Source organism: Theropithecus gelada, chromosome 11 (genome assembly GCF_003255815.1).
Source record: "Theropithecus gelada isolate Dixy chromosome 11, Tgel_1.0, whole genome shotgun sequence".
Lineage (NCBI taxonomy): Eukaryota > Metazoa > Chordata > Mammalia > Primates > Cercopithecidae > Theropithecus > Theropithecus gelada.
In genome coordinates, this window is record NC_037679.1 from 14,011,731 (window position 1) to 14,030,637 (window position 18,907).

The following is an 18,907-nucleotide window of genomic DNA, read 5'->3' on the forward strand; positions in this document are numbered from 1 at the left end:
TTTCAGGTTGGGGCTTCTGTGCTGCTTTCTCTAAGAGCCTGTCTCCCTTTGTGATATGCTCTAAATTAGAGTGTGCAGTAATGATTAGGGGCAGGTTTGTAATCCTTGAGTCAATCTGGGGATTAATAATAGATATGATTTTTGTATGGAGGAATATTATCACAGTTATAAGATGACCCAGTTGTGTGCTTTTCAAATTGTTTAATGTAGAAATTATAATGAAAATGATAGTTCCACTTAATTTAAAAGCTCTAATCATATATTGTGAATAAAATTAAAATATATTAGATTGGAAAACTTTTTGATTTTTATTAAAGATAATACATTAATATTTCTTATATACTCAGAATCCTTAAAGGGATAAACACAGAAAACGCAAGAGATAAAAAGATTAGAGTATGTAAATCATGGAAGAGGAAATTCAAGTTGTCAGTAAGCCCGAACTTACTGCACTCAGGGAAATGCAAATTAACATAACAAATATTGCTTGTGGCATAACAGTCTGGCAAAATTCAACCGAAATAACCTTTACTACTTGCAGAAATGGTCATAAAAATATGCCCTGATATTTGTTTTTGTTACTTTAATTTTTAGAACTCTTTGAGAAAGCTGTTGGCAATACATATCAAATTAAGTGTGTACATATATTGTGACTCAAAAACCTCTGAACATTTATCACATAGAGACTGTACATAAGGGTACTTTAAAAAGTATATCAATGGCTTCATGATTTGGTAATAGCAAAAGAATACAAACGACTCGAATTCCTGTAAGCCGGTAATGCTAGAGTAAATTATGATATAACCAAGCTACTGAAAGGAAAGGTACAGATATATAAGGACTGAGTTAGAGTTCTAAGAAGTAGTGTTGAGTGCAAAAAGGAGAAAGAATGGTTTACAATTAAAGGCCATTTTGTACAGCATTTTAAAAGAATTTGTGTACAAACACAAATATATGGTCACTTGCATCTACCTATATTTGCCTATTATAATAGGAATATGGGGAAATTTATTTAACATTTGCTTTTTGGTATTGATGATAGCAGTTTATGAAATACTAGCCATAAAGGAATAGGAATAAATAACTACGTATAAGTTCATATATGCATAAAATTTTCATAAATATATAATCACCAAGTAAAAATGGCAGTTATCTCATTGTTTTGGTCCATCTAGAGACTTTTACTTTCTTACGTATAGTTACTATTTTAGTTTTTATAAAAGATGCAAAAATAACCTTGTAATGGTAAAGAGCAGTAGGAAACAGTTTTGGAGATATGTCATCTATTGAATTTCACTTTTAAAATTACATATCTACTAGTATATAGTGTATACATATATAGAGAGATAAGGTTTGGTTATACACACAATATATGATTTTATATAGAATATATTGCATAATATTTGACAGATGTTACAAAATGGAATAATTTGTAGATATTAGAAAGCTCTCAGTTTAATTTTAATATAACATGCCCTATATATAATGCTGTTCATTTGAATGAACACATTTGGTGTTAGATCTGAGTATATTTTATATACTCACACATGATAGTTTATGCTTGAATTTTAGATCCCTCTTAAAGTGATAATATTAAAAACCTACAATTTGAAGCATTATAATATTATCAAAATCCAATAACTTCAGAAAAATAAAGCCTCAAAACTGTTGCAGGCCCCACGGGGCTCCCCTACACCCTGAGCCTTCATGTCCTCTGCACACTCAGGCCACTGGTTGCAGGTGGTCTGCTTCCCCAGCAACTGCAGACCAGCTTCAGCTTGGGCAAACCAGCACACTTCTCTGCCACCCAGAGGGCTGCTTCTCCAGTGAGTTCTGAATATCAGCTTCAGGGAGGAGGGCTTTTTCCATGGTTGTCCTTCCTTGGATATTCTCCCTCGACCCTAGGGTTTCATAGAACTTCCTTATAACTACTCATTTATCAAACTTTAGAAATTCTTTGTATCACACTTTTCCTGTTTAATCCACTGTGTGATTTTGATCTCTTCAGGGGACCCTAACTGATACATATGTTTAATCTTTTTTCTTTAGCAAGCCAGTCATTGCCTTAAGTCTGTCTGGTGAGTCTCTGCCTCTGTGGAGGGACACAGTGGGCTCTCAATAAGTAACCATCTCCTAGAAGACCCTTCAATTTGTGTCAGTTTTGCTGGGAGGCCTTACAAGGGTGACTGTAGGGCTTATTTCCTATGGGGTAGAATCAGATAGTACCTGATTTTTAAGTCTTCCTTCCTTCTTTGTCTCTTTTAAATACTTCTCTCTTTCACTTTTCCTTCAGAATATGTGTTTTTTTGTTAGCTTTTTTTAATGCTAACCTCTCACCATATTATGACAACTCTGTGTCTCATGACAGATGTGAGTTTACCCAAGACAAGGACATTGACTTGCCTTTCCGAGGTTGAAGACCACTCTCAGGAATTTCCTCTGCCTTTCTTCATTCACCTGATGGGGATCTCTTAGCATGTTTTGGGAAGTAGACTGGTTGCTGTTATCAGACAGACTTTCCAATAAAAGGAGAAATAGATGTTCAGTGCTGTTCCAGGTTACAGAGATCCTTCCAATGAGGGTATGACCCAAAAAGGCATACTTTTTTTTGAACAAGAAGAACTTTAAAGCAAGGGAAATCTTTAAAATGTAGAGAATTCCCTATGATTCTGGGTATTCCAAGTGTTCATCACCCCTCTTTGAGGCCTCGGTTGGGTCCAGCACTTTGTTGTGCTGTAAATGTGGATTGTTTTCCTCCCTTGCTGTCTTTACTTAGCAGCTTGGCTCCATTATGACAAAGGACGAGTAGATTGATGTAACTTGGTGCAGTGCTGGGCCCTACTCAACAGCTGCAGGGAGGTCTGGATGATCATATTCGCCATGTACTCACCATTCTTTTCCTTCAGACTGACGATTTCCTTTCCGTTGCATTGTCCAAACATACCACATTGTTGATTCCTCAGCTCCTTAAGACTCTGTTCAAATATCACCTATTCAGTAATGCCTTTTTTAGTCACCTTTTATAAAATTGCTCCCCATTTTCCATTTCTAAACTGACTCTCCTTTCTTCTTCCTGCATTCTTTTTTTATTAGGTCTTATCACCTCACACATAATACATGGCGTTTTGTCTTTCTTTACTTTTTTAGTGTATGAATCCCTGCAAAACCACGTATGAAATAAAATTTTTGTGTGCTTTGTTCACTGTTATTTTTCTAACATCTAGCATTGTGTCTGGCACACAAGAATGCTCAATGAATGTTTTTTGAATGAAAAAATTGATTAAATGGATGCATGAATTAACAAATGTTAGTTTATTCTGTATACTTACTCCTTGATTTTGAATTTTTACACAATGGTTGCTAAATCCAGTAAAGTCATATTTAGTTCTTTAGATCATTCACTGTTGGACTCACTCTGCACCAGCGTCAGATGACCTAATTACATGTTCAGGAGGGAGGCCATGACTTGAAGAATGCACAGGCTGAGTTACACAGGATGGTCTTTGGATCAGCCTGTTCTACCCTGATCATTCCCCTGGGGGGAGACAGAGGGCTAAGCACTTTGTAAGTGTATGACTCCTAGAATCTATGATTTCAGGAAGATTTCAGGAAGGCTGGTTATGAGGCATCTCCAACCTGTCAGAGGAGCTGGTAATTATGGAGACACTATACCCTACATGTAAGAGGAAGCCTGGAAGAGAAGTTGCCTGGAGCATATTTAATATAAGAGACTCGATTTGAAACCTGTTTAGTCAGAACCAATGATTTGAATTTACAACCTTTCCAAAGGGCCCTGGCTGTGCTGTTGATTCTCCAGTGGTTTGTGTCCCAACGTTTTCTGGGATTACCTAACCCGGATTCTGGTTGACAGCTCCTGATTGGTGCCTTCTGCATATATATTGTCAGGATGTGGAATCCTGAAGTCAGTGCCTTGCCTTCTCTTAGGCTTTGAAGCATTTTTGTCTGTGCTTCCTGATCTTCAGGTCACCACCATGAAGTTCTTAGCAGTCCTGGTACTCTTGGGAGTTTTCACCTTTCTGGTCTCTGCCCGTAAGTAAAGATACTTACCTGAACATAAGTTTTGTGGGAATACACATAAAATATCTCCTCTAAAGATGTGGGCTTGTGGTTGCTTAGAATGTGCTTTTTTACCTCTCCTGTCCTAACTTGTTCTATTACCATTTTGACTGACCATTCAAGATGGAGAGGACTATCCTTAGGCTCTTCTTAATTCAGTCTGATCTTAATTCAATAATACCTTGGAACCCAAGTTTATTGTTACTGTTAGTAAAATATGTTTAATAAATCAGAGATTTATTTCGGGAAAGGAAAAATGACCACATATTAGGTTTTTATTGGTTTTCTTATCTTATCTGTGCACTGGTTCTGCCTCAACTGGTACACCAAGGACGGAGGGTCTTCCATTGTAAAGTCTGAAATATTGTCCATATTCTCTCTTACCTCCATCCTCCAAACTGGTATTCAGCTAACATCTTATTTTTGCTTCTTCTCTTTCAGAGAGTCCAACAACATCTGCTCCAGCTGACACGTATCCAGCTAGTGAGTCTGCACCTGAATGTCATCTCTTTCCTGCAATGACCATTTTCCACTTCCAGCCTCAAGTCAAATAGCCAGTTTCCACGTGGACAGTCTCGGTTATAAGGAATCCTAAGCAAAAGCCTATGAAAGCTATATTCCTGATTTTAAAATTCACCACAAACATAGTGAATCTGCTTATGTCTTATACATTCTTAGAACATATGAAATCTAGGCCATAGACTTATACAAATGTGGACTTATTATTCATTGTTTTTCAGCAGAAGGCACAAGAGCATGAGGTCTGATGTTGTAGCCTGAGAATTTTTGAGAGATGCCTTTAATAAATGGAAGGACTGAATATATAGCCAGTGTCAAAAAGAGGCCAGTGGGTCTCAGAATGAAGGAAGATACTGTAATTTTGAAGTGATATAAAAATAAGTCCATTTGGATCACAAGCGAGGGTGGTGTGTGGGATGTGGAGTGCAGGGGTCAGGTAGAAGAAGAGGTCTAAGCTTTACTCTTTGAAATAGTGTATATTCCTTATTCCCAGGCTGATGTTTGTTTCCCTTCTCTAACCTGAAAATGAAAGTGGTGGACCAAAGTCTTTAGTCATTCTTGGGCTTCTCCCAAAGTGTTCTTCACATTCTGTACTGTGTGTGTGTTGTGCCCATGCGTAAGTTAAGGTGGTCTGTCTTTATCCTTCACATCTTGGTCACAAGGGCATTAGCTTTAGTCAGACCTCACATATATTTTTCCTGCCATGTGAGGCCCCATTTAAAAAATATTCTCTCTTAAATAAGGCCTGAGACAGCATGGATAGAGTGTGGGTTTGGAGGTGGAGCTACTTATTTGCTGAGGTGGGTTTAACTCACAAATGTGGGGTCTGACTCTTGATTCTTATCAATAGCTCTGGTGTAAGGTCTAGAGAGAGAGAGAGAGAATTTTCATAACTCTTACCCAGTCCCTTTTTACACATAGTAATTGATGGGGCATTTTTATTACTGTCAGAAGTAATATTTCTCCTATTTCTAATGTGGCTCTCACAATTACCTCTCTAATAAACAGAGTCCAAGTTGTCACAAAGGGTGAGACAAATATGGCTCTTTTCATTCTAGAATCTGATAGAAGATATCTTACTGCACTCTAAGACAGGAGATATAACTCCAAGATGAGATACATCTTCTTAGTCTGCCTCCTCCTTCCCTCTAGAGTTTACTCACACTCATTCATGCTGCACTGGAATGTATGTTGTCTTAGGTTATTCTGTGGGAAGGCATCAGAATGTCAGGCTACTAGAGATTTCCTTATTGCTTCTGAGCAGTAGTCCCTGTGAATAGGAACACTCATGGTCTTGCTCTTTTGTGCTCATACTTGGGACAAAGTACTTGCTTGTCTCTTTAATCGGTGTCACTGCCCTTGGAGGGAAATCCCAAATTCTTTCTGTCCCAGCAAAGACAGGACAGGGAAGGGTGAAGCATAAGGAAAGAGGGCAGGTAGGCTAAAGATAAGACAGAACTGATGACTGACAGATTTGCAGAGATGAATTTAGGAGGAGGAATGTATGTCCACCCCTGCGTGGGATAAATTTTGTTCCAGAAGGAACAGTCTCACCTAGAGCTTTTCCTTCTAATTTCAGCTGGCCCTGCTGATGATGAAGCCACTGAAGCTGAAACCACTGCTGCTGCAACCACTACAACCACCGCTGCTGCAACCACTACGACCACTGCTGCTCCTACCACTGCAACCACCGCTGCTTCTACCACTGCTCACAAAGGCATTCTAGGTAGCAAGACTCCTCCATCTGTGTGCTTCCTTTATGTGGCTCCTTGATTCCTTGGTTTCTCTATTCTCACAGAGACCCTATTTTTGAGGTCAGGGAGACCTCTTCTTTACGTTGTTCTCTAATTCCTTGTAGTTTTCTAAGTCAAGTCAATAGACAAATACCAGAGGAGTCAAGAGGTTACCTGACTTTTAGGTTACCAATATTACCTGAACAGATCTGGAAATATTGGCATTTATTAAGGAAAACTCTTCCTTAGTAGAAACATCATTGGAAAGACCAAAATAAGTTTCTCCATGAAGCTAGGTAACTGCTTATTTACTTATTTTTTAAATCAGGTAGGGTGTGTGTGTGTGTGTGTGTGTGTGTGTGTGTATTTAAATCAGGCAATTTAAAAATCAGGTAATCTAGTAAAATCTTTGTTTCCTTTAGAGAATTTTCCCAAAATAGAAAACAACAAGGAGTGATTTTACAATCTTTCTTGAGGCAGATTATTTTGAGTGCTCTTTAGGGTATTTCTGGGGTGTTGGACATTCATTGAGGATCAGTGTACATTCCTCCTATTCTGGGTTCACTTTTTCTTGAACTTTAACTTTCACGTAGTATTGATGACAACATTTGTTCAATCTGAACATATGCCAGGAACTGTGTCATAAAATTTACATATATATTATAATTTAAATATCACAGTCATTCTATGAAATAAACATTTTAAAGATGAGGAAATGGAAGCCTTGCAATGAGAAACTTTCCTTTGATCACACAGGCAGAAAGAAAAAGGAAACTGCATTCAAACAAATGGAGAGTTACAATGAGAAACTTTCCTTTGAGCACACGGGCAGAAAGAAAAAGGGTTCAAATTGCACCCATACAATCAAAGTCCCTAAGAAATCTTTAAATATTGCTTTATACTTTCTCATGTCTGGGTTAGTGCTTGGAACTCTGTCAATAATCTGTAGAGTAGACTATGAGTGAGAAAATAGCTTTTCTCTCTTATCAGAAGAAGGCTGGATCTCTGTGCCATATTATAGGAAAACTCATACGTATTGACTTTCTTCTAGTTCTCTCTAAAGTTCCAACCTACTGGGCTTCCGTCTAGGGCTGTATTTCCAAAATCTTTAAGGACAGAAATTGGTTGTTTATCTTCCTGTAATTACAATCCCATGTTCCTTTCGAATCCCCTGAGTTTTGTTGACATTTGACACTTGTTAGTTCCCTCAGATTCTGAAGAATAAATCCACATTCTTCATCCTTTGTGGAAGCCTCTTGACAATATTTTTTTCTCTTACAGATTTACCCAAATGGCTTCAGGATTACCTGAAAGGCAAATTGTTTCCCTGAGATGGAATCAACTTGAGTCTTCTGCAATTGGTCACAACTAATCACGCTTCCTATGATTTCATCCAACTACTTACCTTGCCTACTATATCTCCTTTATCTTAATCAGTTTATTTTCTTTCAAATAAAAAATAACTATAAGCAACATAAAAATGGTATTTCTTAGGGACTATCGGGTAGTTGTCCAATGTTTAGACAATCCAAGTGACAGACACTTCAGATTTTACCTAATACTTCCTTGTGCTCCTACTAATAACTAGATTTCCTACTTGTTTCTTTTTTAAATAAGACACTAGTTTTGTGCTTAATACTAAAGACTACAGTTTTCTCTAACATGGATAGACTAATCAATACTTAATAGATACAAATGTTCAGTTTGATTCCGCCAAACTCTCCTATCAACTGACAGAATTTTTTTCTTATCTGTAATGACTTAGCACATGTGGTAAGAAAGAGGAAAGGAACTCCTGACATCTGGGTACTGGTTTGACACAGCCAAGTTTCAGAGTTGTTAGAGGGTGACTGGATGCTCACAGTTAGGCAATGGTGTTTTCCTGTTGGACACAATCTCACAAAACACCAGCATCAGACAAGGCCATTCAGTGACTGATGAATTGAGAGTAAAAAGAAAAACCAATGCATATTTTTTTTTTTTTTTAAGCACAGACAAAACCAGAGTTAGTGTGCAAACCTTAGAATACTAAGCATTCCTCTTTCTCATTCAGTGATTGCTGCTTCACTATGAATTACAGGTTAAGCTTCACAGTAGTCTGCCCTCCTTTTAGATACTGTTTATCAAGAAACCTAATCTTAGCATTGTTCATATTTGCTGACAGCATCCAATCCAGAGGTTAGCCTCACTTCCCTGATCCCTCCCTCAAATCTCCTGACTCAAGCCCAAATCCTAAAATACAAAACACCCTGACAATAAGACACCTCTCTCAGTTCCCCATGGTGTGTGCTTTCTCCCATTGAAACAAGTAAGAAATCCAACTTTTTCAATCCAGATGTGCTCCTGGTGGTTATTGGCTAGAGGACTTTGACACCTGAATGCACAGTTGCACAACGTATTATATATGAATAAGACATGGTATATTGGTTTTTTTCACTGACTTGATTATGATCAGATTCATCATTGGAACCCTGGACATCTCACTTAGGACTCTAATTGTGTACCTTTGAAGGCTTTCTCTTCACTCCTGATTGATTGATCCATTGGTGGGATCCATTGGCGGGTCAGACTTTTGAAGCATTACTCTGAATGATGTTGATGATCAGCAAGGGCAGGTTGTTATTAAGATTCTGTGTGTATTCTAGAAGCTGGGTTAGAGTTGTAGATGGAGGTTGCATTAGAATTCTGTGCTTTCTGTTTGTAAGAAGCTAAGTTAGAGTCCCAGGAAAGCAGAAATTATGTTAGTGGCTCAGGCTTCATTGTTTCAAATAACTGTGGGGCTGGAGGTCTTTCTTGCTGCTTCTTTGTTTGGAGTAAAGATGATTCTTTTCCTGACTCCTGGCTCTGGCCCTGGCCATGGGCTGGAAAATTCTTCTTAGCTCATTTGTTTCAAGTGAGGATGCACTCCATGACTCCTGGGCTGAACAGTTTTTTTTTCCTGGTTCTTTGTAAGGTCTCTTTGTTTTCTCTATTTGATCCTCTCTCTCTCATGGGAACTTTTTAGTTGACTAAACTCCCCCTCTTGACCTCCTGCAGGCTTTATGCTTCCCTGAATCTGCCTACCTCCTTTCAGTCGGCATGATTTTGCCAAGGATAATTTAGAACTTCATTGACCTCTTTGGGAAACTTACTATCTCCCCAAACTGGCTTCTCTAAGACTTCTCCTTTTCCATCAGTTCCTCTGTTCCTTCTTCTTACCACCTTGAATCTTCCCTTCAGCACCTTTGAATCCTTTGATATGTCTCCCTTTAAACCCTACCATTTCTACTCCTCTGTTCACTTCTGCTAGACTTTTTCCTCCACACTTCAATCCCTCAGCTCCTTATAATCACTTGAACTCTAAACCTTGTGCTACCACTGGGGGCTCCTAAGGGACTCAGTTTCCCCCAATAGCAACTACCTGAGGCTTAACAGATAAAAGGCTAATTGGAAACATACTGGATATTTTATTATACATTTAGATGGGTATTGAAGCTATCCAAACAGGTGCTTGATGTCTCCTTAGTCACTGGACTAGAAGGTAGTCCCAGCCTCCATTAAATTGTCCATCAGAGCAATGAAAGTCTTAAAGGTGTTTTCAACAAATAATGGTAAGAACTTTAGCCCTCATGTTGAACGGGCAAATTTACCATGTCTCATTTTTGCTAGAAACACAATTAGGTTAAACATGTAAAGTGTATAAAGATGAGATTCAACTGTTTTATATAAAGCAGTGTTTTATATTATTGACTCATAACCAATCTTTAAAATGAAAGCTATAAAATATCTGTTTGCATCAGTGAGCATGCATGTTTATGCATATTTATGTATGTTTATGTATGTATGTATGTTGTGTATATGTGACGTTCTTCTATTGCTGGATTACTAAAACAATTTACAAATTCTCTTAAAGAACTTGTATTCAAATTGGCTTAGAGATTGGTCAGTGCTTATATATATATATTAAATATTCCCCAAACTCCCAGATATATAAGAACTAACCCAAATATCTTTCAAATTCAGGTGACTTAGGTGCATTTTTGGTAAATAAGATTATTTTAATATTGTTGGTTCGATAAAAACAGCTACATTTTCTGATTGATTTGCATTAAGTGTATGATCATACATTTTTATTCTTCTTGAGCTTACTAGCCTAACTAATATTATAGATATTGGATGTTTAAGATTATAACATTTACAAATTCAATCTAAGGACAAACGTACAAGCAAAGATGCAGTAAAAATGAAATATGATTATCTCTTCGTGTGTGCAAAGGATTGGCTCCAAGACACTTCCCATCCACTCGCCACCCGTGAATACTGTATTTTCCATCTGACTTTGGTTAAAAACATCTGTGTGTAAGTGTACTTTCACAGTTCAAACCTGTGTTGTTCCAAGGCCAACTGTGCTTGATATCTATTACTTAATATATTAAGCACAGTAGTAAAGAGAAAACAAATCCCATGTACTTAGCTTGTTAGGTTTTTGCTTTTGTAATGCATGCCTAACATGTACGTGTTGTAAAAATAATTTAACAGGTACTAATTTGTGAATGATGACTAGTTTTATTTGATGTTATAGTATGTCTGCCTAAAAAGAGTTTCAAAACTTAAGTGACTAGCAACCTAAGAGCTATGCTAAGTTAGGTAATACATATTCATTAATAATTTCTTTTTTTTTTTTTTTGAGACGGAGTCTTGCTCTGTCGCCCCGGCTGGAGTGCAGTGGCGCAAACTCTGCTCACTGCAAGCTCCGTTTCCCAGGTTCACACCATTCTCCTGCCTCAGCCTCCCGAGTAGCTGGGACTACAGGCGCCCGCCACCACGCCTGGCTAATTGTTTTTTTTTGTATGTTTTAGTAGAGACAGGGTTTCACAGTGTTAGCCAGGATGGTATTGATTTCCTGACCTCATGATTCACCCACCTCGGCTTCCCCAAATAATTTCTTCTTTAGGCTAGAAATGTATTACAATTTATTTAAACTTTTTGTGTGTATAGATGTAAATAGTTGCCAATATTTTCTGTTATAAACAGTGATATGATGAATATTCCTGGATAAGAGTGATTTTATACATGAGCAAATATAGCTGTAGGATAAATTCCAAGGAATAGAATTGCTGAAGCATAGATAGATTTTAAATAATCGTATGTGTTGTCAAATTACTCGCCACAAGGATTACATTAGGATAGACCTGAAGAAATTGCTGTTTTATTTCTTAATGCATTGTAATAGCCTAACTTTATGGGGCACAATTTGATGTTTTGATACATACATGCTGTCTAATGATCAAATCAGGACAATTTGTGCATTCGTCACCTCATGCCTTTACTTTTTCTCCCAGGTGATAACATTGAAAAGCCTCTCTTCCTGCTGTTTTGTAATATACAATACCTAACCGTCAACCATAGTTACTCTTCTGAGCAACAGAACACCAGAACTTATTCTTATCTAATTGCAACTTTTTTGTAGTCATTTACCAACCTCTTCCCTCCCTGTACTTTCCCCTCCTCTCCTCAGTGTCTAGTAACCACTTTTCTAGTAACTTCTATGAAATCAACTTAAGAAAATTAGATTCCACAGATGACTGAGCTCATGTGGCATTTGTCTTCCTGTGTCTGGCTTATTTCACTTAACATAATGTCATCCATGTTCTTCCATGTTGTTGCAGATGACAAGATTTCTTTCTTTTTCATGGATAAATAGTATTCCATTGTGTATATATACCACAAATTTTAAAATCCATCCATCTATTGTTGGACACTTAGGTTGATTCCATACCTTGTCTACTGTGAATACTACTACAATAAACACGGAAGTTCACGTATTTCTTTGACATACTGACTTCATTTCCTTTGGCTACATACTCAGTAGTGAGATTGCTAGATTATATGGTAGTTCTATTTTTAACTTTTTGAGGAAACTCCACACTGTTTTTCCACAATGGTTGTACTAATTTACAATCTCACCAACAGCATGCAAGTGTCCCCTTTTCTTCACATCCTTGCCAACACTTGTTTTCTTTTATCTTTCTGATATTAGCCATTGTCGTTAGAGTGAGACAATATCTTGTGATTTTGATTTGCGTTTCCCTGATGATTAGCGATGTTGAGCATTTAAAAAACACATTTGTTGGCCATTTATGAGGTGTAGGCAACAGTGGATGTAGTATATGGGAACACTGAACTCATTGTGCTAGTGTTTCTCAGAGCTAAAGGAATCCAGAGAATTCTGCATGCTGTATCCAAGTTAATGGATGAAGCTCAGACCATGGAATACCTTTTCTTAGGCAGTAGAAAGATTTAGTTAGACATTTTTCAGTTCAAACAAATTCCACTGAGGTATTGTATGGTGGAGCTTTTATGGTGGAGAAAAGTAGAAAGAAGAAGAAGAAAAAAAACTTACTAGGCTCTTTAGTTCTGTCTCCATTTGATCCAGACATAGTACTCCCAAGGAGTATTATGTGATCATACAAGTTTATGTGATCATACAAGAAGTCAAGGAGACCCTCCTAAAAAGTAAGGGATTGACCATAGCCTGAGTCCCCATTTCAAGTTGTCTATAATTTTAGTGGTAAGTTGAGGAAATGGTAGGCAATCAGACCACGGCAGGACAAAGTTTGGACATTCACCAGAAAACATGGTAGTGTCTGGTATGACATGAGAATAGGAGTGGTCTTTAGGGAGAATATTTTAAGGCATGTACACCATGAACTTCCAGACAGTGTCCTCTCTAGAATTAGATACAAGTTATTCACACACCTACGGCCAACTGATTTTCAACAAAGGTGCCAAGAATAGCACCTTGGGAAAAAGACAGTCTCTTCAATAAATGATACTGGGAAAATTGTATGGCCACATGTGGATGAATGAGACTAGACCCCTACTTACCACATTCTTATTTCCCATTTTCTACTGGAAATAAAATATAGATATTCGCAAATTTTATAAGATCTAGTTTTCAGAGACTTCATGGTTAAACAGCATTTATTAAGAAGCTGTTTTCTCCACAGCCCTGAATTTAATGAACAGAAGAAAAGTCCCCTTAAACTTCTTGGAAGTAATTTTCTTCAAGTATCATAAAGGAGTAAGAATTATTATTTGTTCCAATAAGCAGGTGAAGGAATGAAATAAATTTGAGTGTAACCTTCTTGTTATCAAATTGCTATGTTCAGATTGTGTTCAGATTGTATCTTAGAAATGCTAGAAAGACGCAGATCGTCAAAGGCTAGGGATAAGAAAATATCGACTTGTGAGAATAGATACCTTCTTTTTTTTCGTTCTGACTTTTATTTTAGGTTTGAGGATACATGTGCAGGTTTGTTACATGGGTAAATTGTGTGTTGCAGGTGTTTGGTGTACAGATCATTTTGTCACCTAGGTAATGAGCCTAGTACCTGATAGGTAGTTTTTCTTTCTTTTTGCTTCAATCAATTATTTGCATGCTTTATTACTTGGTTCAATTATTTACATTATTATACCAATAATAGAGGTTTTCTGGGAATTTACCAAATGTGAAACAAGCAGAGAAACAAACAAAAACAATCTTTAAAGAAAAGTAGTTCCTCTGTGGACAAAAACAATCAAGTATTCAAATTAATTTGGTCTCTAACTAATGAAAACCTTTCTGGAAGAGTCCTATCATTTTCTTTGTGGCACCAAATTTATTCATAATTTAAAGTTCTGACTTGTTGCTAATAAAAGATGCCAAAAATGGTCAGAAGCACTGCTAAAATTAACCTTGAATTTTGATTGAAAGAAGAAAACCCAATAAATTGCATTTATCTCATTCCACTTAAACCTTGACATGATGCTTTTAGACCTTACTGCTTTAATTTGAAGATGTATTTGTAGGACTTTCCACTTAGTTCTTGATATTTTAGGGGGAAGACTTACACGATAATTGTGATAAAACTTCTTGTTTTATTCTTTGAATGGATCTCCAACAATAAGGAAGGCAGCTAGCGTGCTGTATTAGTCTGTTCTCATACTGCTAGTAAAGACATACCCAAGGCTGGGTAGTTTATAAAAGAAAGAGGTTTAATTGACTCACAGTTCCACATGGTTGGGGAAGCCTCATAAAGAGAGTTCTATTTGTGAGATTTGTCTGTAGGATCGATTCCCTGAGATGATCTCAGGCTGCAAAACACACTAGTCTATACCCAGCCCAATGTGTGTAGGCTGGAATGTGGTGATTGTGATGGAAAAAACAGTGGGTTTAGGGATGCAGGGAGGGGAGAATTGGGCCCTAAACTCAAGATGTCTCTCCTCACTTGATATGGTTTGGCTGTGTTGCCATCCAAATCCCACCTTGAATTATAATAATTCCCATGTGGCAAGGGCAGAGCCAGGTGAAGATGATTGAATCACAGGAACAGTTTCACCCACACTGTTCTCATGGTAGTGAATAAGTCTTATGCGATCTGATGGTTATAAAAATGGGAGTTCCCCTGCACAGGCTCTCTTGCCTGCTACCATGTAAGATGTGACTTTGCTCCTCCTTTGCCTTCTTTTTTATTTTATTTTATTATCGAGAAGAAGTCTTGCTCTGTCACCCAGGCTGGAGTGCAGTGGCACAATCTTGGCTCACTGCAACCTCTGCCCTTGGGATTCAAGCGATTCTCCTGCCTCAGCCTCCTGAATAGCTGGGATTACAGGCGTGCACCACCACACCCAGCTAATTTTTGTATTTTTAGTAGAGATGGGATTTTGCCATGTTGGCCAGGCTGGTTTCGAACTCCTGACCTCAAGTGATCCACTCTTCTCAGCCTCCCGAAGGGCTGAGATTACAGGTGTAAGCCACCATGCCTGGACTCCTTTGCCTTCTGTTAGGTAGTTTTTTGATTCTCCTCACCCTCAACCCTCAAGTAGGCCCCAGTGTCTATTGTTCCCTTCTTTGTGTCCATGTGTACTAAATGTTTAGCTTCCATTTATAAGTGAAGACATGTGGTATTTGGTTTTCTGTTCTTGTATTAATTCATTTAAGATAATGGCCGCCAGCACCATTCATGTTGCTGCAAAGGATATGATTTTATTTTATTTTTTTAGGGCTACATGGTATTCCATGGTATATATGTACCACATTTTCTTAATCCAGTCCACAGTTGATAGGCATCTAGGTTGATTCCATGTCTTTGCTATTGTTGACAGTGCTGGGATGAACATGCACATGCATGTGTCTTCATGGAAAAACAGTTTATATGCATCTGTGTATATATGCAGTAATGGGATTGCTGGGCTGGGTGGTAGTTCTGTTTTAAGTTCTTTGAGAAATTGCCCAACTGCTTTCCACAGTGGCTGAATTAATTTACACTCCTGCTGACATTGTATAAGTGTTTTCTTTTATCTCAACCTTACCAGCATCTGTTATTTTTCTGACTTTTTAATAATAGCCATTTTGACTGGTGTGAGATGGTATCTCATGCAGATGGTTTTGATCTGCATTTCTCTAATGATTAGTGATGCTGAGCATATTTTCGTAAGTTTGTTGGCTGTGTGTATGTCTTCTAAGAAGTGTCTGTTCATGTTCTTTATCCATTTTTTAAATGGGGTTGTTTGTTTTCTGCTTGTTGATTTGTTCAAGTTCCTTATAGATTTTGGATATTGGACTTTTGTCAGATGCATAGTTTGCAAATATCTTCTCCCAATCTGCAGGTTGTCTGTTTACTTGGTTGATAGTTTCTTTTGCTGTGAATAGATGCTCTTTTGTTTAATTAGGTCTCACTTGTTTTTTTTGTTGTTGTTGCAATTGCTTTTGGAGTCTTCATAAGGAAATCTTTGCCAGGGCTGATGTCCAGAATGGTATTTCCTAGGTTTTATTCTAGGGTTTTTATAGTTTTAGGTTTTTACATTTAAGTTTTTAATGCATCTTGAGTTGACTTTTGTATATGGTGAAAGGAAAGGGTCCAGTTTCAATCTTCTGCATATGGCTAGCCTGTTATCTCAGCACCATTTATTGAATAGGGAATCCCTTCTCCATTGCTTGCTTTGTTGACTTTGTCAAAGATCAGATGGTCGGAGGTGTGTGGCATTATTTCTGGCTTCTCTACCCTGCTCCATAGGTCTATGTGTCTCTTTTTTGTATTACTGCTATGCCATATGGTTACTGTAGCCTTGTAGTATAGTTTAAAGTCAGGTAGTGTGATGCATACAGCTTTGTTCTTTTTGCTTATGGTTTCTTTGGCTATCTGGGCTCCTTTTTGGATTTCATATTAATGTTAGAAAAGTTTTTTTTATAATTCTATGAAAAATGTTATTAGTTCAATAAAAACAGCATTGAATCTGTAAATTGCTTTGGGTAGTATGGCCATTTTGCCAATGTTGATTCCTCCTATTGATGAGTACGGAATGTTTTTCTATTTGTTTGTGTTATCTCTGTTTTCTTTCAGCAGTGTTTTGTAATTCTCATTGTGAAGATCTTCACTTCCCTGGCTACCTGTGTTCCTGGGTACTTTTGTTCAACGTTTGTTTTGTGGCTATTATGAACGGAATTGTGTTCTTGACTTGGCTGTCAGCTTGGATGTTGTTAGTGTATAGAAATGCTACTGGCTTTTAAAAACTGATTTGGTATCCTGAAATTTTGGTAGAGTTGCTTATCAGATCTAGGAGCCTTTGGGAAGAGATGCTTGGATTTTCTAGTTATAGAATCATATCATCTGCAAAGAGAGAGAGTTTGACTGCCTCTCCGACTATTTAGATGCCTTTATTTATTTATTTATTTTCATTTGCTTGATTGTTCGGCTGAGACTTCCTAAAATCTTTCAAGTTGGGAAGATTCAAAGACTTACCAGATTTATGTCTTTTTTGGAAGTGGTGATAAGATGGTCCTCTAAAGAAGAAAAGAAGACATTTATAGTTTTATAGTATAACATATTTGGGAAACAGTGAGGGAGACATCAGGAGTATATCATCTCTTACCCAGTGAATAGTCCTTCACTGAAAAATAACTTGCATCAGTAGTTGTGGAGCAAGAGTAGGTTTACCTCAAACCACACTTTGGTTCTTAAAATGTTTAATGTTACAGGCGTTCTACTCACATCAAGAAAATAATGACTACTTCCCTTCCTTACAAGGTACGTTGATACTGAGTACAATGGAATTTGTGTTACCCAATATGCACAGAGTCATATGGAGAAATAAAGTCTAAGGACTTAACATCAGATACTGACTGATGTATAGACTTTATTTCTCTCAATCTAATCTGCTCTAGCTCTGTAGACAAGTGTCTGACCTACACTTTCCTTCCTATGCTATCAGGAAGGATTCAAGTGCCCAGTTAAATTCAGTCCTCACAGAGGAGCATTATTTGGATGGCTAACAATCCTTCTCCATTTAGATTCAATATAAGAATGCTAAACCTGGATCTAAATTGTATATCTATCTTTGGCTTGAGGGTGGCCACAACACAAAGTATGTGGTTAGAGAGAATAATGAGACCTGTAACTGAAAACATAATTAACATCAGTCCACCCTCCTTTAATTAATTAGGTCTCCTTCAAATATGCTTGATTAAAAATTTTAAAATTCTATTTTAGACCTATGGCTATTTACTAGGAGATTTGTCATGCCCATTGATATCAAGAATGGCAAGGACTTCATGATAGTGTGTGGCAGGACAGCTCTACTGCTGAGGAAGAGTATAGAAAGAGGGTTCCAGGCCCAGCTCACAGATTTGTTAACAGCAGAGAAATACAGGTACTAGGAAGAAACTTCAGCTCTCCTGTGCAATAGGATGCTTCAGCCCAGTAAGAATTATTTTCAGAGAAACAACCATTTGAAGAACCAACAACTCAACCTGAGAACTGAAGGCTAGAACACAGGTGTTTGGATTTGCAGTAAGCCCTACTTTTTGTCATCTGCTGGTCAGACTTCAACTTTGGTGTCTAGTCACTACCAAGCTGTGACTCCTTCAATAAAATATTTATGTGACAGCAGTCATATTAAACCTTTTTTTGAGGATATGACTTCTAGTGGAGAAATTACGTGAGCTTGATCTATCTTTTTTTTCCACTGAGTTCTTTCTCTTCACATGTCTTTAGTAAGCTTGATACACGAATTAAGCCCTATAACACCTTTAGCTTGCACCTTTCATGGCACCTATAAGTATTCTCATATTTTTCCATTCTTAAAATAATTATTTTTTCTATGCTTCACCTTCTCTATCTACAAAATCATTTATTCTTTTTCTGTTTATAATAAACCTTTCTCAGCGGTGAAGGAGTGTGGATGTGCTAAGTTGACAATATTCAGTCAATAATTATAATGAGGGTTGAAGAAGTCTTGGAAGTTTTATTATCCAGTGGGTAAAGTGAAAGTGAATGTCCGTTCATCTTCCTTAACAATTTCTGTCCCAATAACCTTAATGGAGTTGACTTGAATCAGAGAATTTGTAGTCTCACAGTTTGTTGAACACTGAAACACTGATACAGAAACTCCTGAAAGCAGCAGGATAAATCTTTGAAGAGAAGAGTGCTCATGTGAAGTTTCATCCAGCGTGCCACTCAACATCAGGCTGCTCAGGAAATTAAGCAGTGCCTTAATTTCCATTATGAGCCAAAAAGTAATCAGTCATTTGCGTATGAAGGACAATAAAAAATAATCAG

The 18,907-nt window shown here is 37.5% G+C and overlaps 1 protein-coding gene across 1 annotated transcript; it reads left to right on the forward strand.

Moving 5' to 3' along the window:
- The first annotated feature begins 3,930 nt into the window (after nt 1-3,930).
- On the forward strand, nt 3,931-7,804 carry MUCL1 (mucin like 1). Its single transcript, XM_025403623.1, has 4 exons — nt 3,931-4,050; nt 4,519-4,560; nt 6,176-6,322; nt 7,611-7,804. Exons 1-4 carry the CDS (start codon nt 3,993-3,995, stop codon nt 7,658-7,660), a joined length of 297 nt encoding a protein of 98 aa, XP_025259408.1. The 5' UTR covers nt 3,931-3,992; the 3' UTR covers nt 7,661-7,804.
- Nucleotides 7,805-18,907: the final 11,103 nt, after the last annotated feature.

Bases quoted from the DNA above. Each gene is read 5' to 3' on its own strand.
- MUCL1 (XM_025403623.1), top strand. From the start codon at position 3,993: ATGAAGTTCTTAGCAGTCCTGGTACTCTTGGGAGTTTTCACCTTTCTG. The intron at 4,051-4,518 runs GTAAGTAAAGAT...CTTCTCTTTCAG, and splicing joins CACCTTTCTGGTCTCTGCCC to AGAGTCCAACAACATCTGCT. The intron at 6,323-7,610 runs GTAGCAAGACTC...TTTCTCTTACAG, and splicing joins TGCTCACAAAGGCATTCTAG to ATTTACCCAAATGGCTTCAG.